At 44.6% G+C, this 25936-nt stretch overlaps 1 protein-coding gene across 3 annotated transcripts in view; it reads left to right on the plus strand.

Moving 5' to 3' along the window:
- The first annotated feature begins 6496 nt into the window (after positions 1 to 6496).
- Positions 6497 to 25936, plus strand: part of DYNLT2B (dynein light chain Tctex-type 2B) — an 88703-nt gene continuing 69263 nt past the window's right edge. For 2 of the 3 annotated variants that reach the window (XM_069212817.1, XM_069212816.1), the window contains exons 1-4: positions 6497 to 6652; positions 8080 to 8213; positions 17749 to 17818; positions 25339 to 25402. In XM_069212817.1, the coding sequence (XP_069068918.1) occupies positions 6582 to 6652; positions 8080 to 8213; positions 17749 to 17818; positions 25339 to 25402 (339 nt within the window). In that variant the 5' untranslated portion in view covers positions 6497 to 6581. The remainder of the gene's footprint in view (positions 6653 to 8079; positions 8214 to 17748; positions 17819 to 25338; positions 25403 to 25936) is intronic. The other variant, XM_069212815.1, reaches the window with a different exon arrangement.

Here is a 25936-nt window from a genome sequence, read left to right on the forward strand (position 1 = left end):
TCCCCAGGGAGCAGCGTTGGAGTGCCATTGAGAGGGAGGCCTTTGCTGTGGTTTGGTCCCTGAAGAAGCTGAGACCATACCTCTTTGGGACTCACTTCCTAGTTCAAACTGACCACAGACCTCTCAAATGGCTGATGCAAATGAAAGGTGAAAATCCTAAACTGTTGAGGTGGTCCATCTCCCTACAGGGAATGGACTTTATAGTGGAACACAGACCTGGGACTGCCCATGCCAATGCAGATGGCCTTTCCAGGTTCTTCCACTTAGAAAATGAAGACTCTCTTGGGAAAGGTTAGTCTCATCCTCTTTCGTTTGGGGGGGGGTTGTGTAAGGAAATGCCTCCTTGGCATGGTTGCCCCCTGACTTTTTGCCTTTGCTGATGCTATGTTTACAATTGAAAGTGTGCTGAGGCCTGCTAACCAGGCCCCAGCACCAGTGTTCTTTCCCTAACCTGTACTTTTGTATCCACAATTGGCAGACCCTGGCATCCAGATAAGTCCCTTGTAACTGGTACTTCTAGTACCAAGGGCCCTGATGCCAAGGAAGGTCTCTAAGGGCTGCAGCATGTCTTATGCCACCCTGGAGACCACTCACTCAGCACAGACACACTGCTTACCAGCTTGTGTGTGCTAGTGAGGACAAAACGAGTAAGTCGACATGGCACTCCCCTCAGGGTGCCATGCCAGCCTCTCACTGCCTATGCAGTATAGGTAAGACACCCCTCTAGCAGGCCTTACAGCCCTAAGGCAGGGTGCACTATACCATAGGTGAGGGTACCAGTGCATGAGCATGGTACCCCTACAGTGTCTAAACAAAACCTTAGACATTGTAAGTGCAGGGTAGCCATAAGAGTATATGGTCTGGGAGTCTGTCAAACACGAACTCCACAGCACCATAATGGCTACACTGAAAACTGGGAAGTTTGGTATCAAACTTCTCAGCACAATAAATGCACACTGATGCCAGTGTACATTTTATTGTAAAATACACCCCAGAGGGCACCTTAGAGGTGCCCCCTGAAACTTAACCGACTATCTGTGTAGGCTGACTAGTTTTAGCAGCCTGCCACAAACCGAGACATGTTGCTGGCCCCATGGGGAGAGTGCCTTTGTCACTCTGAGGCCAGTAACAAAGCCTGCACTGGGTGGAGATGCTAACACCTCTCCCAGGCAGGAATTGTCACACCTGGCGGTGAGCCTCAAAGGCTCACCTCCTTTGTGCCAACCCAGCAGGACACTCCAGCTAGTGGAGTTGCCCGCCCCCTCCGGCCAGGCCCCACTTTTGGCGGCAAGGCCGGAGAAAATAATGAGAATAACAAGGAGGAGTCACTGGCCAGTCAGGACAGCCCCTAAGGTGTCCTGAGCTGAGGTGACTCTAACTTTTAGAAATCCTCCATCTTGCAGATGGAGGATTCCCCCAATAGGGTTAGGATTGTGACCCCCTCCCCTTGGGAGGAGGCACAAAGAGGGTGTACCCACCCTCAGGGCTAGTAGCCATTGGCTACTAACCCCCCAGACCTAAACACGCCCTTAAATTTAGTATTTAAGGGCTACCCTGAACCCTAGAAAATTAGATTCCTGCAACAAGAAGAAGGACTGCCCAGCTGAAAACCCCTGCAGCGGAAGACCAGAAGACGACAACTGCCTTGGCTCCAGAAACTCACCGGCCTGTCTCCTGCCTTCCAAAGATCCTGCTCCAGCGACGCCTTCCGAAGGGACCAGCGACCTCGACATCCTCTGAGGACTGCCCCTGCTTCGAAAAGACAAGAAACTCCCGAGGACAGCGGACCTGCTCCAAGAAAAGCTGCAACTTTGTTTCCAGCAACTTTAAAGATCCCTGCAAGCTCCCCGCAAGAAGCGTGAGACTTGCAACACTGCACCCGGCGACCCCGACTCGACTGGTGGCGATCCAACACCTCAGGAGGGACCCCAGGACTACTCTGAGACTGTGAGTACCAAAACCTGTCCCCCCTGAGCCCCCACAGCGCCGCCTGCAGAGGGAATCCCGAGGCTTCCCCTGACCGCGACTCTTTTGAACCTAAAGTCCCGACACCTGGGAGAGACCCTGCACCCGCAGCCCCCAGGACCTGAAGGACCGGACTTTCACTGGAGAAGTGACCCCCAGGAGTCCCTCTCCCTTGCCCAAGTGGAGGTTTCCCCGAGGAATCCCCCCCTTGCCTGCCTGCAGCGCTGAAGAGATCCCGAGATCTCTCATAGACTAACATTGCGAACCCGACGCTTGTTTCTACACTGCACCCGGCCGCCCCCGCGCCGCTGAGGGTGAAATTTCTGTGTGGACTTGTGTCCCCCCCGGTGCCCTACAAAACCCCCCGGGTCTGCCCTCCGAAGACGCGGGTACTTACCTGCAAGCAGACCGGAACCGGGGCACCCCCTTCTCTCCATTCTAGCCTATGTGTTTTGGGCACCACTTTGGACTCTGCACCTGACCGGCCCTGAGCTGCTGGTGTGGTGACTTTGGGGTTGCTCTGAACCCCCAACGGTGGGCTACCTTGGACCAAGAACTGAGCCCTGTAAGTGTCTTACTTACCTGGTTAATCTAACAAATACTTACCTCCCCTAGGAACTGTGAAAATTGCACTAAGTGTCCACTTTTAAAACAGCTATTTGTCAATAACTTGAAAAGTATACATGCAATTTTGATGATTTGAAGTTCCTAAAGTACTTACCTGCAATACCTTTCAAATGAGATATTACATGTAGAATTTGAACCTGTGGTTCTTAAAATAAACTAAGAAAATATATTTTTCTATATAAAAACCTATTGGCTGGATTTGTCTCTGAGTGTGTGTACCTCATTTATTGTCTATGTGTATGTACAACAAATGCTTAACACTACTCCTTGGATAAGCCTACTGCTCGACCACACTACCACAAAATAGAGCATTAGTATTATCTATTTTTACCACTATTTTACCTCTAAGGGGAACCCTTGGACTCTGTGCATGCTATTCCTTACTTTGAAATAGCACATACAGAGCCAACTTCCTACAAATACATATGAGAAAAGGGTGTCATTTCTAAAAATGATCTTTTGACATGGATGCTACCAGTGCTTTAAATAGGCAGGCACAGTCCAGTACTGAGTTCCTGCTCCTTGGTTTGGAAAGGAGAGTAGCTGCACTTCCCAGCACTGCTGTAATTTATCTAATGGGAGAGTAATAGTACTTTTCAGAAGCAAACAGGTACTCTAAATAGTGAGTACCTGCACTTTTATATTTCCATTTAAAGGACCTGATGCAACTGTGTTATTTCTCACACGGTAAAGTGTCACTTCCAAGGCTTGAAATGTCACACATAAACACACTACACACATGGGAATGCCACACATAAGAAAACTGAAATGACAGCTATGAAAACATGAATGCCAAGTTCTCAGGTTGCTTATGTGTGACATTTCCATGGTTTCAGTGCACCTATGAGTGACATTCAACTGCAAATGTGTGACACTTAAAGTGATACATTCTTGCAAGTAAAACCAAGCAATGAAGTGCACAGAACACAGAAAATTACAGAAATGACACGCTTTTGTGCAATGAGAAGTTCTAAAAATATGTTGAAACTGATGAAAAACCCCTGAAATGGAAGGTAACACTTGCTTTTAATTGAACACTAAATATCTGCATGGTTTGTGGCAACCTGTCTTATACTGTGTGTAATACAATTTTAAACAATGTGAGTATTCATGGTTCTTTTAGTCGCAGGTTGTGACCTTGTAGCACTATAGGGCCACAGTCACTATTTCCCAGTGAACCAAGCAAGACTCATTTCTATCTCTCTCAGGTTTCACATGAAATCTCTGAAGCAATTCCGTTAAACAAGTGATGCAGGGTAGAAGATTCCTGCCTTTGCAGTGAACAACAGATGTGATCCTTGGAAGCCCTTTTGGACTGATGTGATTGATGCACTCCCTTTGTTATTCAAAGACCTCTTCTTTTTATGTCAGTGTGTCCCACTCGCCAACTGCCCTATATTTATTTAGTGGGTGGGGCAGATGAAATCATTCTGACATTCTACCCATGTGTGATCCTCAGCAACTCTGCAGAGGCTGATGCACAGTATACTTTTTACATACCGTACTGTTTGATAGCCCTAAAGAAACCCCTTCTGTCCCACTCTAACCCTCAAAGACCAGCACCCTGCTTGTATATGCCTGTTACACAATACAGACTTTTTTCCATCCCTGGTGACCCCAGTGTCTGGGGGGAGGCACACGGACAAAGGATACCCCAGCGTGCAAGGCTGGCAGTCAACTGCCCTAGCCAGCTGTTCCTGAGGTGCCAGTGGTGGCAGGGATACAGCAGGTCATAGACCAACACTCAAATCAGCAGTCCCTCTGGTGCTGGAAGATCCAGCAGCCACATAGGTGCCTCAGAGAGGCTAGTAGAGGGAGCTTAATCCTGTTTTTTTCGCCGGAAATAGGGTGACCAGGCATCCCGGATGTGCCGGGACCGTCCCGTTTTTTCACCAGATGTCCTGGTAGATTTCGGGAAATTTAGCTCATGTCCTGGTTTTTAGAGAGGGTCGATTGAAAACAGTGGGAGGTTATTTTTTATGTTTTCCAAAGCACAGATAGTTAGCAGGTTTTATAAGAAAGCAATTTAATTTAATTAACAGGCATGGTACTGGCTTTAAAAACTGCATTTTACTTATTTTCTTATTGGCTCTTCTTTAATTCTATGCTGATGAGCGCAGTCATTCTGTGCGATCGGTTGACGTAAAAATTGTAGGCCGTCATCTATTTGGCAAAATGGCCTGGTTTTTGGTTTTAGAAACTCTGGTCACCCTAACAGGAAGATACTATGTATCCCTGTGTACTGTGTACCCATGACATCAAGCCCTCCAGGCCTGATGCTGGCAGGCTAATGCCCTTCAAAGCAAAGCAGCACACAAGGTAAATTTGGAGCACCTGGTGATCAATCAATCACAAGATTTATAAAGCGCACTAATCACCCGTTAGGGTCTCGAGGCGCTTGGGGGGAAGCTACTGGTCGTAAAGCCATGTCTTTAGGTGTTTCCTGAAAGTTAAGAGGTCCTAGGTCTGGCGAGGGTGGAGCGGTAGGGAATTCCAGGTCTTGGCGGCCAGGTGGGAGAAGGATCTTCCTCTGGCGGTGGTGCAGCAGAATGGGGGAAAAGAGAGGAGGATGAGGCTGGCGGAGCGAAGGTTGCAGGTGGGGGTGTGGAAGGTGAGGGTTTCGTTGAGGTAGGTTGGGCCTGTGTTGTGGAGGGCCTTGTGTGCGAGGAGGAGGAGTTTGAAGGTGATCCTCTTTGGTATTGGTAGCCAGTGTAAGTCTCTGAGGTGGGGGGCGATGTGGTGGCTGCGTGGGACGTCCAGAATGATTCGGGCGGATGCGTTCTGGATTCTTTGCAGCTTTGTTTGGAGTTTGGTTGTTTTCCTGCATATAGGGTGTTTCCGTAGTCCAGTCGGCTGCTGACCAGGGCGTGGGTGACAGTTTTCCTGGTTTCGACGGGAATCCACTTGAAGATTTTTCGGAGCATGTGGAGGGTGTTGTAGCAAGAAGAGGAGATGGCGTTGACCTGTTGAGTCATGCTGAGTGTGGAATCCAAGATGAATCACAGGTTATGTGCGTGGGTGGTGAGACGTGGTGCGGATCCTAGGGAGGTGGGCCACCAGGAGTCGTTCCATGCTGAGGGGGTTGGCTCCGAAGATGAGGATCTCTGTCTTGTCTGTGTTTAATTTGAGGCGGCTTGATCCCCAGAGCGTCACCAATGCATTTTAGCTCTGTGATGCAGACACCAGCATCAAAATGCGTTAGTCTAACTCCTAATGCGTTATACTTTGCAAGCCTGTGAAAATATTGAGAAAATAAGGAAAAGCAGGTACTGCAACATGACATTTGAAAATTTTAAATAGCAAACACATAAAGAAATGTACTTCAAAGGTATTTTCAACCTAACTATATAATTTGTGGATGGTTATTAAATCAAACAAATACATAATTGCCATTCTAAAATGTTAGATTATTGTGGAGAATCCTCTATATCCAAATACTGCACATTAAGACCATTCAACGCTGCGCGAATTATTTCAAGCACTTTGTTACCTATGTATTTTGTAAAATACAATATTTAATATGTGTATACGCTGAAGCCACCTCTTTGAACTAAAAAGAATACCAATCAAAGCATTTTTCCATGATGGAGTTTAATTTTTAAGCATGTGCTGAGAAGGGGGGGGGATACCAACTTTAGGTAATTCTTGTAACGTTTGTACTGCCAAAGACATCATATGATCGGTCATGCTGGTATAAAAGCGGGCAGGTGACAACACTAGACTCAGCTAAAAATACGTGTTTATTTCTAAGATCCTTAAAATGCCAGTAGCTGGTACTTGAATGCCATGTCCTTCACTCCTGACCCACAGCTGCCCGTTCCAAGATGGCGGCGGCGCGCGAGAGAGCCTTTCCCCCCGCGTGACCCCGACGCTGCGGTTACGGCCGGAAGTTGTCAGTGCCTCGCGCGCGTCGCCACAGTAACCGGCGCGGCGTCCCGGAAGCGGGCGTGTTGTGAAGCCGATCCCGAGCCGTGAGGACGGGGCCCGCCATGGGGGAGCTGGAGGGCCCGAGCACCGCGCCGGAGAACACCTACTCCATCCGGCCCAACTACCAGCACAAGTGAGAGCGCCCCCGGGGGTGGGGTAACCATGTGGCTACGAACGAGGAGGTCCCCCCCCCCCCTTGCTGCAGAGGAATGTTTCCTTTTGAAAAATACACAATTTAACGATCTAAAAAGAAACAGATGAAGCGCGGGCAAGTGGAGAAGAGTAGAGTGATAGCGCTCATCGTATATAGTCCTTAATGTAAAGGGCAGCAGTGTCCGACACTGCACCTGTGCAGCCCAAGTATTGTTGGTGTCTGCTTCTCCTTCCTTTACGGTGCGGAAAGCAGGGAGTGTCCTCCCCTTCCCCGGTGCAAACGTGCACAAGCAAAATGCCATCAGTCGAATGAAGGGGCAGCAAGAGGGTCAGGTTGAACGGTTCAGCTTCTCCACTGCTTCATGATCTGCTTTGAGATGGTTCTGTCATTGGCACTGTCTTTACAGAATTTGGCATGAACCTGCCTCGGTGCCTAAATGTTAGCACTGTGATAGGTGGTGAATGTTGTTTGGATTTGATCTTTTAAACATTTACTTACAGGGCTTCAAATTCCACCAAGCTATTTTTCAATGAGTAGGTGTTAACTTACCTATGAGAACTCCCAATAAATTCCTTTGTATCCAGCCACCAGTCTGCTCTTTCTTGGTATAGCCTGGATATTTGCCCATCAGTTTTCTTTTCCCCGAACTCCAATGTAGATTTCAAATGCCCACACGTTTCTCTGTAGTGTTCTTCAGTGCTTGAAATGGAAAAAATAAAGTGCGGGTACTCTGTGCCAGAATCTGATAGGTGGGTTTCTTGCAGTTGGGCTGGTGCTCAGTTGGATGTGTTCTTTCTCCTGTAACTTTACGTGTTGACTCTTAGCTGGTGATATTACTGTGTAGAGTCTCTTGATATAGGGTGATATGGTGCATTGTATCAGGTTGAGTTGGTGCACCAGACTGGGATTTGTGAACTTGTTCAGTGACCTTTGAGTCAGGAAGAGAGCTGGATGATCTTTGTGATGTGATTTTTCCAAGTCTTCTTATGTGCTATTTCTGCTCCTTCTGAGATTCCTCAATGCAGCTACACAAGAGGGTCTTCATCTTCCACAGTACATGGAGATGGATAATGTAAAACATATTGTGCCACACAGACATCGTAAATCTCCACAAAATTAGAACATTTCAGGCACTGTGGTTTCTCGTTGCCGGACTCTCACTGTTTTGTAGGTCTTTTAATTTCCTCAGTATTATCACTTTATTAGTTTCTAAGACAGTTTAGGCAACAACGAGTCTTGGCACAACTTTTGGGGAGACAGTTAAAAAAGAGCACTTGCACCAACTGTGTCACAGTTTGGATTTTGTGCTCAGTTGTTAATCGAAAAGGGGGAATATGTAAGTTGCGTCAGTGGTGGATCATGCAGGTTCCAGGTTGATATATATATATATATTTTTTCCCTATTAGATTCAGGTCAAGTACTGTGAAAGAAATAATTCATGCCATACTCAAGACGGAGTTATCCAACAAACTGTACGTCCCAGAAGAAGTTCCGCAAATGACGAAATCTCTGTCTGAAAATATTAAAAATAAGCTCAAAGGTAATATTTCTTTATTTGAGAGAGCATTATCCACAGGCTTTCTTTAGATGGTATTTAACATGCTTAACCTTCGGTGTGATGAATCTGAACTGAAAGATAATCACACAATTGAGAAGTTTTGTTGTTCTTAAAAATTCATTTCTGCCTTCAGGTCTCTTTATTTTATTTTTTTATTTCCATGCACATTTAACCCATCCCTAAGAATATATTCTGTCTGTGCTGTTCATTTAGGCTTCTCCGTATATCACAGTCTGTAACTCTGTGTGTATATATGCACACAGAATCAATAACAATCTGCAGCCTCTAATAACCAGGTTCAATGGCACTCTTTCCTGGACTTCCACACTTAACAAAAATCACTTTCTTGGACAAGTTTCGTATTACTACGTTGTAGTTCATATTTGATGGTATTGATCATGTTTGTGGAACTGAAAACAGTACAGTGAATGGCACTTGAACTTAATCCCTCAAAAAAACATTTTTTAGACACAGTTGTATTTTTTTGTAAGAGATAGTCATTTTTTCCTAATTTTTGTAGTTTCAACCAACTTGCAGTTTGTGGTGCAAACAGGTGCAGAACCAATGGGTGATCCCAGAAAGTTATATATTTTTTAAAAAATAGACAAAATTCTCGATTCAGCAAGGGGACATTGGCATAGCTCTCTTACGCCCCCCTCCAAACTTAAAATTGAAAAGAAAATAATGAAAATGAGTTTGAATAATCAGCCATTTGGGACTACATTTCAGCTATACCTTGTCACGTCACAATGGCAGATTTACAGAAGCAATATACCATTATGTCTGCTAGACCCTTCTGGTCTTTTAGAACGCTAGGTGGTCCGAATTTTGTGGATAACCCCCTATTCCAGAACTTTATGCAAGGTTTGAGGTTTGCAAAGCACTATGGGAAAGAAAACATTGATCCTTGCAAGGCACGCCACCCTGGACTCATCTACGTGTCTAATATCAGGAATGTCTAGATTTGGTAGGCTTCCCTGGGTGTATGGCAAGCCTGGGCCCCAAAATCGCAGCTACCACTTTTGTTGATGTTGCATTTTGGACCCTTTTCTGTTGAAGGCACATGGCCACCCAAGCAGGAGGGGTACCATTTCTGTCTGGAGACATTTGAAAATGCAGAGTGGCTGGACATTTGTGGCTCCCAACAGGTTCCAGTACTTATCCTTCACAGACATTTGATTAAAATGTGTGTGTGTGTGTGTTTTAGCCACTGTTTGAGGTTTGCATTGGCTTCTGTGAAATCTTTTGGGATCCACATGAGATGCACCACCCTTGAGTACATAGTGTCTAGTTTGCTTAAAAATATCTGGGGCTGGTAGTTTTTCTCTGTAGACTGTGTACACCCTGGAAGTGGAGTCAGAAAATAAAAAATATTACTGCACAGTCATCGACTACTCAGCACAAACACACAAAGGTTGGATTTGACCCGAGGTTGAACAAAAGGTTCAAAATGTACATTTTATTAACATATGATTTTACAAAGTTAAGACCATTGTAAAAAAAAATGCTCTGTCAAGTTCCCACACCATATATATATATATATATATATATATATATATATATATATATATATATATATATATATATATATATATATATATATATATATATATATATATATATATATATATATATATATATATTTTTTTTTTACTGACTCCAAAAGTGGAAGGACAACCAGTTGGGATCAACTGAAGAATCCCTCCCGGTATACACCCTGAAATTATAAACATATCCATTGGCACTTTCCCACATTAATATTGCTTAATACATAATGTGCTCTCTTGTTGTTCATGTGCTGTCCAAAAACCAAACAGCCTTTGATTAGGACCAGCGACTCGTCCACAGAAATATCTTGAACATAGATCACTGAGAAACAATCAGTGAAATGGTCAAGGACCTTCTGAATCTTGAAGAGACAGTAATGGTCATGTTCTGGAAACACAGTAGCATTGTTCACTAAATGGGTATCCGCTGTAGAAACAAACACCAATCTCTATTCATGATTGCTGGAAAAAAAGCAGTTGTCACCAGAGGTCTAGTAGACCAATATAACAAAATGATGGCTTCCTTGGTAATCCTATCAAACAAGTTAAATCTCAGAACTGCTTCATCTCATGGGGGTTTGTAGGAGTCACCATGTAGCTCTAGAGAGAGTCTTAAGTTTGGGACAGTTGGCCCTCAAATACGGTTTTGCATACAAATTGGCCTGCTCAACATTTTTCATCCAAACACATAATCGATAAAGAGCTGGAAGAAATTGATTGGCAAAAAGTTCTGCGTATTACCGCTGCACCCTATTACACCACTAAAGGCTGGCAAAGCAGACTGCACAATGTTGGGGCAACCCAGGGTTCAGCACTCTTAGGGCCAGATGTACCAACAGGTTTTACCCATTCTGTGTCTATGGGAAAATGTGTTTGTACATATGGCCCTTAGTACTTCAGTCACCTTAAATAATGCAGATGAAGTAGAGCTGTGTATAGGATGGGGTGGGAAGGTGTATCAAATCCTCCCTGCCATTTGTAAGAAAATGGGTTATTAGCAGGACCACTTGAAAAACGCAGCAGGGGAGGACCAGATTATGTGCCAAGAAAAGGCAAGTTACCCTGCATAATGCAGCAGATTTTATGATATTATTGCTTTATTATTTTGTCATTTTTACACAAGGATACACTGTTTGGGCAACTATTTCACCACATTAGTACTGGTTTAACAACCAAATAGAGCAATATGGATGTGAAAGTTGACCAGTCAACCTTGGCAAATGACCTTCACTCTGCTGGAACACATGTTTTTAGTAAAAGCCGATCTATTTGTAATAGAAACAAAGTTTTGTTGAAATCTGAATCTAATGTATTATTTGGTGAATGTGGCAAATCCATAATTTAGCAGAAATCGCTGCAGAATCGCATGGCCCTGTATATTAAATGCAAAGGATGCAAGTCCATCACAAGCAACAGGTTAACAATTTTCCTATTACTGGTAACAATTGTATTTTTTCTCAGGGTGCTTCACCACCCTGAGAGAGAAGTTGACTCTTTCTCAGGGTACTGAAGCCGAGCAGTCCAAATCCTACCTGGGAGGTGTTGTGAGCTAGCAGTCTCAATTCACTGGCACACAAGAACAACATTAATTATTGTCAAGTCAATGTAACATACAATAGAACACAGTAAATTACAAATATGTACATCAGGTAGATGTAAATATCTTTTGTGACACCATTCTATCACATCCCATCCCTGGTGGGGTGTCATTTTAAATACGGCAGTCCAACTGGCTTTATCAAGGTGTCACCACATTATGTAAAAAACAAAACACATCTTGATTCACCGTTGTATCACCATTAAAAAAAACAATGAGGGCAAAAACCACTCATTCATTATAAATTTAACCATTGTGCTGTTTATCACAAACATTGTCAGTAAAACATTTAAATTCCAAATAATCATAAACATGTGTAAAAGTATTGCCTTTCATTCTATAGGCCAAACAATGCAACAATAGAGCCAAACACAAGGTTTTCCCGCACCCCAGAGCCCAAGACCAAAAGCTTCAGCTCTGGGAGTGTTTGAAAGGTAAGAGGAAACTTTCCCCCAGGATTGGGGGTAAAGGGGTGTCTTCCACAGTCCCTTCACAGCAGCAAGCTGAACACAAGCCCCGTGGCCTCCTGGCTCTCTTTCAGGTCATCTGTGTGTCAGCAGTGGAGACAAGGGCTAGTCCACAGAAGAACCATCCAAAGTCCCCCAGCTGGTCCTTTCCCTAAACTGATCCTCAGGGGTTTATGCGGGGCCATTGCCACTAGCCTTGTAGAGACCTATGATAGTCCTGGGGATCAGCTGGAGTCAAAAGGCCTTAGTCCATCCCTGTAGGATATCCTTTCGCTGTTGTTGCATCCAGTTCCTGGGTCTTCTCAAATGCATCTCCCTCGTACAGTGGTTTTTAATTTATGGTAGAAGGTTTTAGGGGCCATGCACCAATGACCGATTCTAGGATGGCACATCATCCTTCCACTCTAGCTCAAAATTGCGACTTCTAGTTGTCTCTGAGTGCCTCAGCTCTGCCCCTTGATAACAAAGCTGCCTGTTCCCTTCCCACCAGAACCTCAAAGGTGAGCCTATTCTGTGTTGGCTCCAGAGGTCTGGCCTTCCTCCTTTGATCAAGTGTACCTGGCCACGTTCTTTGTGACAGTCTAGTTAACAGATGTAGATTTTGTCCTCTTCCCCTTTCCTTTCCTCGTACCTGGGTCGAGTAATTGCCTTTTTGCGTGGGGAGCCCTATGATCCCTCTGCAAGTCCAATGCAATGTGTATGTGGAATGTTGGGGACTGGAAATTCATATTCTGGGTGCATGTTTTACCTTAGTTTGATACCTTCCTGGACTTTGTAAGCCTAACTAGTATGAAACTGTACTTTAAGGGAGATGTCACCTATAATCAGGACAACTATAATTATATGAATTTGTGGCTACAGCATTTCCACATATTTATGCTGCATTTGGCACATAATGCTTCATCCTTTGTATAATCTGCTGATTTTAACAAAAAAACAATCTCTCATGAATCACGTTACTTAAAAAGCAGCAACATTTGTTGTTTTGCAGTGAAAGGGCCTTCAGAAAAGTTGACGGCTCCCCTTACTGTTCCTCATTGCTGTATTTGGGTGTTAAACTGGTACTAAAGATAAGAAACCCTTTCTAGACAATGTTAACCTGTGTTAAAATCACAAAATAAGCAAGTAATATGATCACAAAATGTGCTGCATGAGTTCTTCCTTTTTATGTTGTGTAATTTAGTCAACAAAGCCTCATAATTTGGGCTGCCCTACCACAACTTTCCAGTGATCCTGCCTAAAATGTATAATACAGTGAAAACACCACAGACTACACTATGAATGCCCATTCATACTGTAACTCATACATACCTACCTATGTCAACACCAATCCCTGGGCTGCGCACAATGGTTGTCTCGCGTGCACACGTTTGTGCAATTCTAACCAACCCAGTTCCTCTTTCCCAAGCTGTGCAGCAGCAGGCTTATCTTAAATAGCAGAATCTGCTTAGCAGGCTCAGTCAAGTTATCATGAATTTTGCCCCTGGAGGTTGTGGTCCACCTCTCACCCTCCAACCCCCCAACCTGGACAGGCGGGGAAATTTGCTATGCAGGAGGCGTGTTGGATCTCCAGGCTGGACACACCCGTAGGGTGCCCAGCCTGAAATGGACACAGCCTAGGAAATTCCGCCACCTTGTTTGTGTGTGGTGGAATTTAGGAATTCTGGACAGGGTGATGCCCACTCCCCAAAGGAAGTGGTCATCTAGGGAGTGTAGTGACCCCCAGGGTAAGTAGCCCATTGGCTACTACTCTTCACTCACCTTAACGCCTCCCTAAATTGAGTATTTAGGGGATCCCCTGACACCAGGACTTAAGATCTTCGCTCAACAAAATTGAAGGAGTGGACAAGAAGCCTGATGAACCAGAGAACCGAGGAGCACGACTGACCTGGCGAAAACGCTGCAAGCCTGTCAGCAGCACCAGACCCTTGAGGAGAAACTGACCTGTTCTGCCGCTACTGCCTCCATGATACCGGGAGAGCTACTAGTGCTTTGCAAATCACCAAGAAGAACTCCCTTGGAGCAAAGGAGCTGCTTCTCTGTATCTGCAGGCAACCCAACCCAAGAAAGAACTATGAGGAATAGACCCACCATAACTCGACACCGGATATCACCATTGTACCCAACTCTCCGAGCTCGAGCTGAAGTGGGGCAACAGTGTCAACATGGTCGTCCAGAGACAACTCGTACCTTAAGTTTTCCCACTGCAGATTTCACTATGAATTCTGTAGTCTGTTTCTGCGGGTCGCCCTGCAACCTCGAGTATCTCCAACACCGGACCTGACACCAGAAGACACCACTGCAACTCCGCCCCACAGCCCGAGGAGAAGTGGACCAGCTTTATCCCCGCATGCCCCAGGACCTCATAGGTCGAGCCCCCGTGGGTTCCTCCGGATGGACCTTCCAATCCCAGCTTGCAGCAACTTCCTGACCGGACCATTTCTTATTAAAGTGAATGGGACACTCAACGCCATAACACACCTCTGCACCTGGACACCTCAGAGCCTCCCGAGGTGTACCTGTTGGTACGGCCATGGACCCTGCCCCATACTCACCTTAAGTCCTGGAGAACAGTTCCAAAAGTCGCTGTGAAGTGTCCGAACGCAGTTTATGTTTTTCCCATTAGGATAACATTACTGCACACAAAAATTGCGCTGTCAACTTTTAAAAACTGTAATAATCCTTATCTCGAAAAGTACTCACCTGATTCTGGTTATCTTGGTATCAAAGTTTACATAAAAAAGTATTTTTATAAATTGGTGTTGGATTTCTTTGAGTGTGTGTCTCACTTACTGTACAAGTGTGTGTGCCTTATATGCTTAGCACTACCCCCTGACATGCCTAACGGCTCAACCACACTACCTCCAAAAGAGAGTATTTGGGATGTCATTGTTGCCTCTGTGATTCCTTTGGGGTTGCCTGGACTCTTTGGACAGTGTACCTCATTTTGGTCCACTGTATGAAGAGCCAGCTTCCTACACCTTCCAAAATAGATTTGCTTTCTACAAGGAGTGTTTTTAAATAGCAAATGCGTGGTGGGGCGCTATTGCTAGACAATAAATCTTAGTTATGTTGGCTTGGATATTAAGGTCATCCAACATCCACCCGCAGAGTAATCAGAGGTGCCAACGTAAGACAGCAGGGTCTTTCGTTACGAGAAGTAGATGTTGATTACCCAATTGTAAGAAGGCACTCATGAATGTTACCAACGTAAAAAAATATGGACCTCAAACACTTTTCACATCTGATATTTTGGTTTAGAACTCCTATTGCACTGTCAGTTTCATAGTCCTGTATTATTTATTGCTGAGTCATGTAATATCAAGCATACGTACCCGTGTGTACCGGAGAGCTCTCAGGTAAATGCCCTTATGAAGAGTGTGTCCCCCAGTTTCCGGTTTCTCTCCCTCCCTCCTTAATTAAGGAGAGTATATGTGCTTTTCTACTCATTGAATTTCTGTGAAGCTAGTGGTGGCCCTCTGATTTGCACTTGGAACTCCAAGGTTGCAACATCCAGCCAAGCAAAGTCCTTTCATTTGAAGAATTCAGAAGTTTTAGGACATGTTACCTATTTTTCATGGTCACACTGCAGAAAACCAGAAAAGAGCACGGGATGGAAGAAATGGACATTTAACCTGCAGCAGTAGTGCACAGAAAAGAACATGTGGCAGTTTTGCTAGTTTGCACAAATGAATCAAGAAGCTCTCATTCATTTTATGTTTCTCATTTCGGGTCAAATGTTAAGTGAGCCCACTCACCGCACAAACCTGATCCATGTACACGTATATTAAGGCCTGAAATCTGTCTACACTGGTATAAATCATATGTAAAGTACTGCAATGTGCTGCAGAGTTGCAGTCAAGGCTCTCGCAAGAAGAAGTTAATGGGTTTGGGCTAGAAACAGTGTGAGGCATATAACCATAAGCAATTGATATTCAATGTTGAGTCAGTTTAGTGCAAGATATTATTTTATTTACAGTAGAAAGCATTGGATAATTACATTGTGGTGGACACATAACTTGAAGCAGTACTGAATTGATACATAGTTTGTATGCCAACCTTGTCATCAAGCACATGGCCTAATATTATCCCACTGGCAGGTGTATGGGACCGTCAAATTAACCTGCTTAAGCCTAGCAGTCCACCTTTAGATCACTGGGCCAAAAAAGGTAACTAAACACTTCAGTGGTAGACACTGGAATTCAGTGCACTGCAGCTCCCCTATCTTGAGGCTTTTACTTCGGCTATCACTGTTACCACAGATTCTTCCTAGTACATTTTGACGAACTCTCTGATAGATTCAAGGCAGAGTTAAGCATCTTCTGGAGCACAGTACTATTTTTCTAGGCCTGAAGTCATTTTTCTTTTCCTTTGTGCAACAGTTTAAATCCTAGATATTAACAGCTGTGTAATAAACAAGCTGGGTGGGATGTTAGCATTCCTGATTTGGTACTGTCTGACTGACAGACTGCATCTACATATTCACTCTCTAACCAGGTGGCTGTGGTCCAAAAAAACAATATTACCCTGGCTCTGTACTATCTTCAGGGGAGGTAGTTCTTTTTAGTAGACCTCCTGCACCACAGGAGTGGAGGATTAGTTGAAATGTTATTCACTGTCTATAAGACGTGAGCATTCCAGTGAATAGCTCTCTTGTGTGAATAAAAACAATAATCAAAACCTGGAGTTTGCCTCCTGTCTGGGAATTGGGAAATTTCCCCTGGAGATTGTTTTTCTTTTTAGGTCCAGCGTGCAAGCTCTCTGGCCTGTTGTAATCTCTCTCTGGGCTTTAAACCACATCCACTGCACATCCATCACTATCACTCGTTCATGGGCTTGCCTTTGAAAAATCCTTTGTTATCATTGGTAAATGCTTTAAGTTTGTCCGTCTTTGCAGCAGTTTTGTTACCGCTTTGGCCATCGCCCCGGTTACAGGGATAATTTTGCACTTTTGCTGATAAGTTTGACGGCGAGTTAACTTCTCTTTTCTTTCTTTGTCTCTTTTTTGCACTCATGCTCATGATGGCGCTTTGAATCAGCTCGCTTATGTCAACTGTTTTACTTTTCATTTTCAATTTATGTGGCTATAAAAGTCCAGTTAGGAAAGTACAACGCTAATAGCTCTAATTTGAGTAAACACAAGACCTATTGCATTGCAAATGCTTGTTTTTTTATGCATTCCCTCCTATCGTTCTCTTCTGAAATTCAGGATGTCTCCCAGATCCAGACTGATTCCAGTAGCCCTTTTGTGGCATCAGCAAGTGTGGTTTCCACATAGCTTCCTTACTTTGCAGACTATTTTCCCTGTCTGTCCCTCAAATACTTGATGATCTAGTTCGGCAAAAAGGTTTAGTTACTAACACTTCCTTCTGTTGGTGAACTTGTGAACCTTTTTCTGAGAAGTTAGCTTAGACAGTTCCTCATACTGGCACTACATAATGTTGTGATTTGACGAGGCGGCCACTTCAGACTGATAAAATGTTCATCTATTCTGTTCCTAACGTTTGCTAGGGACGGCATGAAAGTTTGGCAGATGCTTCCCAACTGTTTGCCTGTTTAAGTGACAACATTACAGGATGGATTTAATTAAAGCAAGTGCCATAAATTGATGGAGGGAGCTACCATCGTGGTTTGCAAATGTTCAATGTGGCAAAGTGAGCGTGGCAGGATCTGTTTCCATACTGTTGGCTCGTACTGGACTCTAGACCAGACTTTGGGGAAGGTATGGCCTAGAAATTGAGTGGTAATCTGTTGAAATCATAAGGTCATACGACCTTTGTTGGTGTTACTTTACTCATGACATTGCTCTTAGCCAAGTTTTTTTTTTTTACCAGCTTGCTCTAATATTTAAACCTGCCAATGTATGATCAGATTTAAAGATCCGCTGTCTGTGTTTTTCTTTACAGATATGGGATATGACCGATACAAACTGGTGGTGCAGGTGGTAATTGGGGAGCAGAGAGGAGAAGGAGTAAAGTAAGTTGATGTTTTTTTTGCCATTCTCTCAGGTTTCTATGCCAACAGTGAGTCAAAGGTCTCTTTGACTCTTGGAAATTAATGTTTACACTGCCTGAAATCCAGGGAAACACACAGTGTATGGATTAATGCTCTCAGCGCTGGTATATTTTACTGTTCTCCTCTATTTAAAACCTGCATTAATTTGCCATACCTAACTGAACCTTTGATTGGTTCTTAGGTTTGTAGAGAGCATTTTTACCAATTTGTGTGTCCAGATGTAGAACCTTTATAATTAATTGATGGTTAAAGCAGCCACCTGCTGCTTGAGGACCTAGCTTAATGCAAACATTATCTGCACGAACAGGGCAAAGTCAGCCTGGATAGCAAGAGAAAGAACAATTATGCTTCTTACTCTTCCCTCTCCCAGCCCTTTACATCCTCGTGGATTCTTCAGTGCCTAGAACCGTACAAGATACGCTCAACATTGAAAAGGGCCTGGCTGTCATCCTCAAAAATATAGATACATGGTATGTTTGGAGAGTCTCGATAACTGCTACTTTTTTTTAATGCCTGCAGCTTAACAAACAGAGCAAACTGCACAAAGATCGTGGGATTACTTACAAACTGGTCTCCAGGGAGCTGATAAACTCTTCGATAATCAAATCTGCTGTTTGCGAATGACCAAAAATTCTAAAGAGAAAGTGATAACTGACTTTGGAAACAGTTACAAATACTTTAACAGCTCTCAATATGTCTTTAGATGGACCTTGGCCTTCATGAAGATGAAACACCATGTGATAAATACACACTGAACATCAGTTTAGGTGAAGTTTACAGCTTTCAGTGGGGGTTTATAAATGCCTATGGCTAGGTGAAGAGCAGCCCCACAGCTTGACAAAGAACACTATAAAAAGGTAAAAGTTAATCTGAAGTCTTCAGACGGTGTGTGCCTGTAAGCTGTAAACCAGCTTGCCATCCCTGGTTTATCCCCTAGTATAGGACTTGTAGATCTACTGCGTTCCCAGATATACCGAAGGACTAGAGGAGGCATGTGTCTCATTGAAATTTGCTACCCACATAGGCCCAGAGAAAGAGGTCTACAGACCACAAACAACTTCAAAAGATCCAGCAGGAGTGAAGGTTTCCCATTACGAAAATAGATATCTGTGTCCATCATCAACCCTGCACAAGCATAACTTGCTCGTATTGCTGGGACAGGGTCTGATAGTAGACTTACTAGTGGCATCTGGAAACCACAGAGCATCCGCTTGAATCCCCCAGGCCTGGAAGAGACTACAGGAGACCGTGTAAGACACTTTAGAACTGAACAACTTTACTTTTGATCCAGTTGGCTGGTGTCTTGTTGAGGGGTGGGGGGTGGGGGGGGTGGTATGGGAGTGCGGACAGGCTATTCCTGTGTCAGTATTGTGTTTCTGTATGTGATGTCCAAATGGAAAATCTTGAATAAAAAAAATTAAAAAAACCACTGCACAAGCACTCTTGACAGTGTTTTAGTCCAAGGAGAGAAAGACAACAGGAGCAGCAAACCAGGAAAAACAACTATGCACTAAACTGCACCAATTGAAAAACAGGAGTATCTACAGAGCCCTTGAAGTATAGTGGAAAATAAAATAACTCTCCGAGAAATCACTCGATGACAAGGATCCTACCAATGCACAGAACTTCAGTCCAATAAATGAACTACTTATAATGCATGTCCAGGAAAGTGACTTGCAATATGAAATTACTAATGTGGATTAGTCAAGGAAAACTTACCAGAATCTTAGACGAGTTGTCCATGGAGTTCACAATATATGGAATCTAGATAGCAGTTACTTTTGCCACAATGCAAGTACCATGAACAGCACTTGCAGCACACTTAGGAGATTAAAACAGAGCATTATCCAAATATTAAGGGTCTGTAGAATGAGGGTTACTCTTTCCAATGTTGTAGTTGAAATAAGATCCAACTTGGAGACACTGATCTTGATGAGCAAGTAGACCCGATTCACAAAAGTAAGTTACACTTTTGAGTAAGTTTATAATCTGTAGTAAGTTTACTACTTTTGGTATTCACAAAGTCCGAAAGTAAACTTACTTCAAAAGCGTAAGTTACACGCCCCTACCCCCAGAGTAATGCATTTGGCTAACTCTGGTGTGGGTGGGTGACATTTCTCCCTAAACACCTCTTATTCCTTTGTAATCCCATCTCCTTTAGTATTATATCTGCCCATGTATGCCACCCACCACCCTACGTTTTCTCCCACATTTCTTACTAAAATCCTTGTTTGCATGTGCGGAGACTCGTCAGTCGGGGTGTGGAACTCCACACCTAAGTATAGGCAACACTACAAAACGTACTGCAAAGTACAGTTTGAAAGTCAGGCCCATAATGAAGACATATAGGCTCTCATTACAACTTTGGCAGTAACTGCCACCTACTGCCACGGCGACGGCTGCCAACATACCCTCGCTGTGGTTACCAGCCGCCCATCTGCATTATGACCGGCGACGGACTTCCGCCAGAAGCCGTTGACGGTCATGGCGGCGAATGGCCGTAAGGTGGCGCTGCTGTCAGCAGCAGCGCCACGCCAGCAAAACACCGCCGACCGTATCATGAGCAATCATACGGCCTGGCGGTGTTTTACTGGCAGACGCTGCTGCTGACAGCAATGCCACATCCCGTGTCCTGTCGGAGGACCCCCAGGGGATCCTCCGACAGGAGAGGGGGGGTGGGGAGGTGATGTGTGCGTGTGTGATGGGGTTGTGTGTGTGTGTGGGGGTGTCTGTTTTTGTATGCGTTCATGCGGGTGTGTGTCGCGTTGAATGCGTGCGCGAATGACTGAATGTGAGTGTACATGTATGTTGTGTGTTGTGAATGCATGTGTGCGACAATGTATGTTGGTGTGTGCTGCGGTGTGTGGGTATGCTTGTGTTCATGCGTGGGTGGATGTGGGTATGCCTGTGTGTATGCCTCCATCCTTTTGCAGGTTGGATATTTCAAGATGGCTTGTATTCAAGTGGATCAACTAGAGAAGAAGCAAAATTAGGCTGATGAGCATACTGCAGAGATTTGGAAGGCGTAAGTGGGAGTAGCCATTGGAGAGTCAGCTGTTGGCAGTTCTTGGACTGATGGCCCCTTCTACTTCTCCGCTCCACTAACTGCTAATGTCCACATATCGATCCCTCTTGTCCGTCACAGTCCTATCTTGTATGCTGCTGCTGTGTTTCTTTTCTTCATGTTTAGGAAACTTGTGTTTCAACAGACATTGCAGACATTACAACCATCAGATTTTGTGAATTGCATCTGATGTTGCACCACCCTTTCTACTCTGAATACTTTTTCTACTTCAGCTCACCTCAGCTATTTAACAGTATACCAATCACTTGTATTAAAATAATAATTTTATGGGATGGATTAAAACTAAAAAATCTTGGGTAGCTCAGAGAAGCACATGACTTGCGAGAATCAGAAAAATGAGAGCCCAAAAGTGCAAAAAGAACCAACCTAACCCGCTACCCCTTCCAAGATCACCCAAGCAAGGTTGTCCCTTCTACTAAGATACATCATTCTCACTCCTCACCTCAGTGTTTGAAGTTTGTGCAGGAGACTGTTTTGCCACCTTCCTGATCCTGGAACTGTCTCTGTCCGGAAGCACTGGATGGAAACAAAACTCGCAACATTAGGTATATGGGTGGCAATCAACCATTCAGTCAGCCACTGACTGCATAGCCAGAAGAGACTAGTACACATACTGATACTGCAGCTCATCTGACTTTGGGGTTTCTCTAGAGTGTGCCTACTGAACTCCAGTTGGATCCACAATTGTGAGCACTCCCTACGTTCCCAGCACCCCCACAGAACAAGTGTTACTGTTTTTAGTATTTCTAGTGTCACCTGTTCACAGCCAACAATAAAAATCAGTACTCACCTTGACCATGTAAATGAGGGGGGACTTCAGAGTGTCCTTTCTCAAATTTCTGCATGCAGTATTTCTTTCTATGATGATTATGCAGCTATTTGACCAGTCCAAATGTTAGCGAATAGATTGTCAGGCCCCGTTTTCAGAACGCCATTGGGCAAGCAGGAGTTACTGCGCCCAAACGTGAAGGTCAAGAGCTACTCCTTCAGCAGTTAACTCTCAGTTTTTGGGTGAATCGAGCAGTCCAGTGCTTCTCGCAGGGGGTGTAGCTGTAAGGTTTAAACGGGCACACGAGTGGCACTACGCTGAGTAACCCAATACATGAATGTCCTGCCAGATAATTGTTTTATGAAAAAGGTAGTCGTTTTATAAAAATGCAAAGTGGAATACTGCACACCAAAAATATTATACCCAGTCTTCATAAGGCCGGCACTCTAGCGTTATCAGGGTAGGACCCTGAATGCAACTTCCTGTCCACAGACACTGATTATTTCCTATTTATTTGAGGCAACATTCAGGCTAGCCCTGCTGTATAATCTTAGAAGTTTCACAATGCTTTTTTTGTAAACATCAAAGTTTCTCAGTGCTGTAGTGCTACAGACAGCGTAAGTTGGCCCAAAGGCCCTGTGGCCTAGTGATCAGTCTTATCAGTTCTGCTAGTATGGAGGGCCGAGGCGTATGTCAGCAGCCTAGCAATGAGCAGCATTCTGGATGTTGCTGCAGATCCCAGGTGGCTTCTGGGCTCTGGTGATTGAGTCAATACTCTACTTACATGGGCCACAACTCGCTATGCTTCACTTTCGCACACTGCTCAAGGTCGATGATGCGTTTTTTTTTTTCTTTCCTCACCGCAGCCACCACCTGCCTACGGGGGTCACGAACAGTGGCACACAGGGCGACAGCCCTTCTGGGTCACAGCATTCCACAGGTCGATGGCCTCTTTGGTCACAGTGATGCACAAGGGCGGTGACCCCTAATCTTCATCGTGGCCCCTACCTGACAAATTAGGGTCGCGAGTTGTGGATTGAAACTGCTGTTCTGATAGGACTGGACTCTCACACTTCACTTAGGGGATCCACAAGAGAGGATCTCTACTGGACCTTGCTCCCTCCAGGCACTCTCTTCCTCCTCACATGGTTCTCTGTCTCGGCAGCAGGCAGATGTTGGTACCCCAGGACAAGTCTTGATTCTGCTGCGTGTTACGCCCTCACCCAGCAGGTAGACCAGCAGACCTTGGTCCCCATTCCTGGCCACAACAGGTAGCTGTTATACAGAGCTTATCTAAGTTGATGTACAGCCTCAGTTTAACTGTTCCATGTTTGACAGTTTCAGAGATTCAAGCTGCCTTTTTATGATCCATTTCTAGGCAAAGAGGCAAAACCATGGATTGTCAGCTCAGTGTAAAAAGCCAGTCCATCAGCTGTAGTTCTGGCAGCATGGAGAGGGTTGCCACCAACCAGACTATCCAGTCAGGAAGGCCCAAATGTTGGCAAGTTACCATGCAGTAGTTATTTGGAGACCAATACTAGTAAAGTCCTGTTGAGTGTAAATGTGCAATGGCACAATTACTTGAGCCATCAATCACAAACCACTGTATACAGTAATAGCTACTCCTGACATTCAGCACCAGCCAGGGGCATGAAGTGACACTAGTAGTGCACGCACTATGAATGCAACTGCTAGCGAGGGATGTAGCAGGCTACAACTAAGCAGAAATTTTATCTTTCCTGGGCAACGACTAAACAAAGGGAAATACTGGTTCAGTCAGTCACTCTGTGCTCGGTATATTGACAAGAGAGCATGTCGTAGCGATCGTCCCTTCTAAATTATAAACAAGGAGAGGTGTCCAAATCACCCGGCTAAATCATGGTCACTGCAGGGTTGCCCTGCCTCTCACAGCGGGCTGCCAGTGATGCACCATTCCTCTCATGGGCCACTAAGGTGATAGACTTGGAAGCCCGTTGCTCAGAGGAAAGAGGGCGAGGCCAAGAAATCATCGCAATAGGAAGGGATCTCTATCGCCAGCTCTGCCAATCCTGTGCACACAGGTCGTGGCTATTACAGCAGTCTGGTGTGTGGAATCCAGAAGCTTGAAGAGCTTGCCTCACAACATGGCAGCCACATCCTTAGGCTGACCACCTTCACCTATTGGGGAGCCAGATGTCCAGATTGCAGAGCTTTCCAAGTGTCCAGGGCAGCACCAACCGATTCACAGGTCACGATAAGAACTTTTCACCAAGGGTAATGGGGTGCAGTACAGCAGAGGGGTCCCTTACGCAGCGCAAGCCAAAGGGATCACAACTAGGACCAAAGTTTTTCAAGATCCAATAGCTAATGTTTTTGTTAAGCATTTGTAGATTCTAGGGCCGGTAAACCGGAGAATCCTGTCCTCTTCAATGGTCAGGTAAACAAATCTATATTTACAATCTTGAAAACAAGATCTATAAGGATTAAGAGGCACTTGTGAGGAGTTCTTAATGATACAGCCTCTTGGTGAGCATACAGCCACGCCCCAACAATTACATTTGCACTACATCTAACCATAAAATAACAATTTCCACACAAAAAATCTGAGACATATTTTTCTTCAGTTATTTACGGCCTGTAGCATTTCTTTTAAGAAACTGGCTTCTTCAGACATTTAAGCTACATCAGAAACACTGTACCTTCCTTGAATGTTCCTTGCCGCTACTTTGCAGGATGGATTGCATTCATCTATCCTTTCTTCTCAGGCAGCATGGACTTCACAGTGAGTAGAGCACTCGGTTGCTCTGCCTCCAAGCAGTATCTTGAACATTTAATCCAAGCTAAGATTTCCAGATCTCTGGAGCGGCACCAATGCAGTGCCTAGTGCACCCTACAACTTCCAAACAAATAAACGCTTTTGTTAAACCCTGTAGGGGAGGTCTATACCAATCTGCTGTAAAGCTGCAGCATATCATATTCTATTGAAAGAACAATTGATCATTTTGCTCTTACAGTTTCTTTGATTGTGGCAACAACATTGATCTCCGCTGAAACTTCCACCAAAAAGTGGCTGAACATTGCCTTTCATGGGTGTTTGGGTGCTCCAAAGTGTTCCATCAGGGATACAATTTTCCCCTGTTTCCCAATCAATCTGTAAACTCATTCTCTGGTCACCTCTTTTAGTTCAACTCTTACCTCCTCCTTTTTCTATTATCTCTCAACGGTCAGTGCTACAAGACTTTATCACTTCCTTTACCGAGTAAAATTCTCTTGTTCAGTGTGACTTCCTCATCTCTGTAACACAGTACCTCACATATACATCCTCAAAGTTTGGTACTATAGGAGCAGGAATGATGGACCTACTCTACCTTCTCCATTTGTGTTGAGCAATTGTTACTTAAAATATATAGTTTTAATGTTTTCTTGCATTTGATAAAAAGCTTAGTTTGTGAACTCCCACTGTTGATGTTTGCTGGGTCTATATTAATATGCTGGGCAGATGACTGCACTGTGAACCAACCCATGCACTGTCCGCTTTCTCCTCCCCCATCAGCTTGGAACTTGCATCTTTGGGCCAATTAGAAACCAAATTGTACTTATTCCATTCACTTCCAGTTGCTAAGATTAACATGTTTTTGCTTTGCCTAGGATGGCGGCTCGGTGCTTCTGGGATGCTGACACTGATAACTATGCTCAGGATGTTTTCATGAACGTACGTATTTGCGATTGGTCTGTCTGAATAGTAATGCCAGCATGGGGCTCTCTGCCTTCATGTTTTTAAGGGGTTCACTCCTAGCAAATAAATTGTCTGGAGAGCTATAGCAAGACAAAATAATACTCCAGGTAAATGGTGATAAGTATTGACAGCAGCAATCATTGTAGCTCTTAGGTAACAAAAAGATGATCTTCTGCCTCAGAAAGGCACAATGAACTCGTACCACAGGCACATCAGCAGTGCAAGCTACAGAACCTCACAAAACTAGTACCTCTAGGGCAGTGTTGTCCAACCTTTTTATCGCCGCGGACCGGTATATGTTTGTTAATTTTTCCGTGGCCCGCTTGGGAGGGCGCAATGCTCTGCGCCTCGGCCGCCCGCCACAGTGAAATGAAGTTGAAGTTCCTCGGGCGGCCCGGTGCCGATTGATCCACGGACCGGCACCGGTCCGCGGCCCGGGGGTTGAGGAACACTGCTCTAGGGCATCAGCAGTGCCAGCTTCCCCCTAATATAACAGGTACAACATGGACA

The sequence above is a fragment of the Pleurodeles waltl genome, chromosome 11 (genome assembly GCF_031143425.1).
Source record: "Pleurodeles waltl isolate 20211129_DDA chromosome 11, aPleWal1.hap1.20221129, whole genome shotgun sequence".
In the NCBI taxonomy this organism is placed as follows: domain Eukaryota; kingdom Metazoa; phylum Chordata; class Amphibia; order Caudata; family Salamandridae; genus Pleurodeles; species Pleurodeles waltl.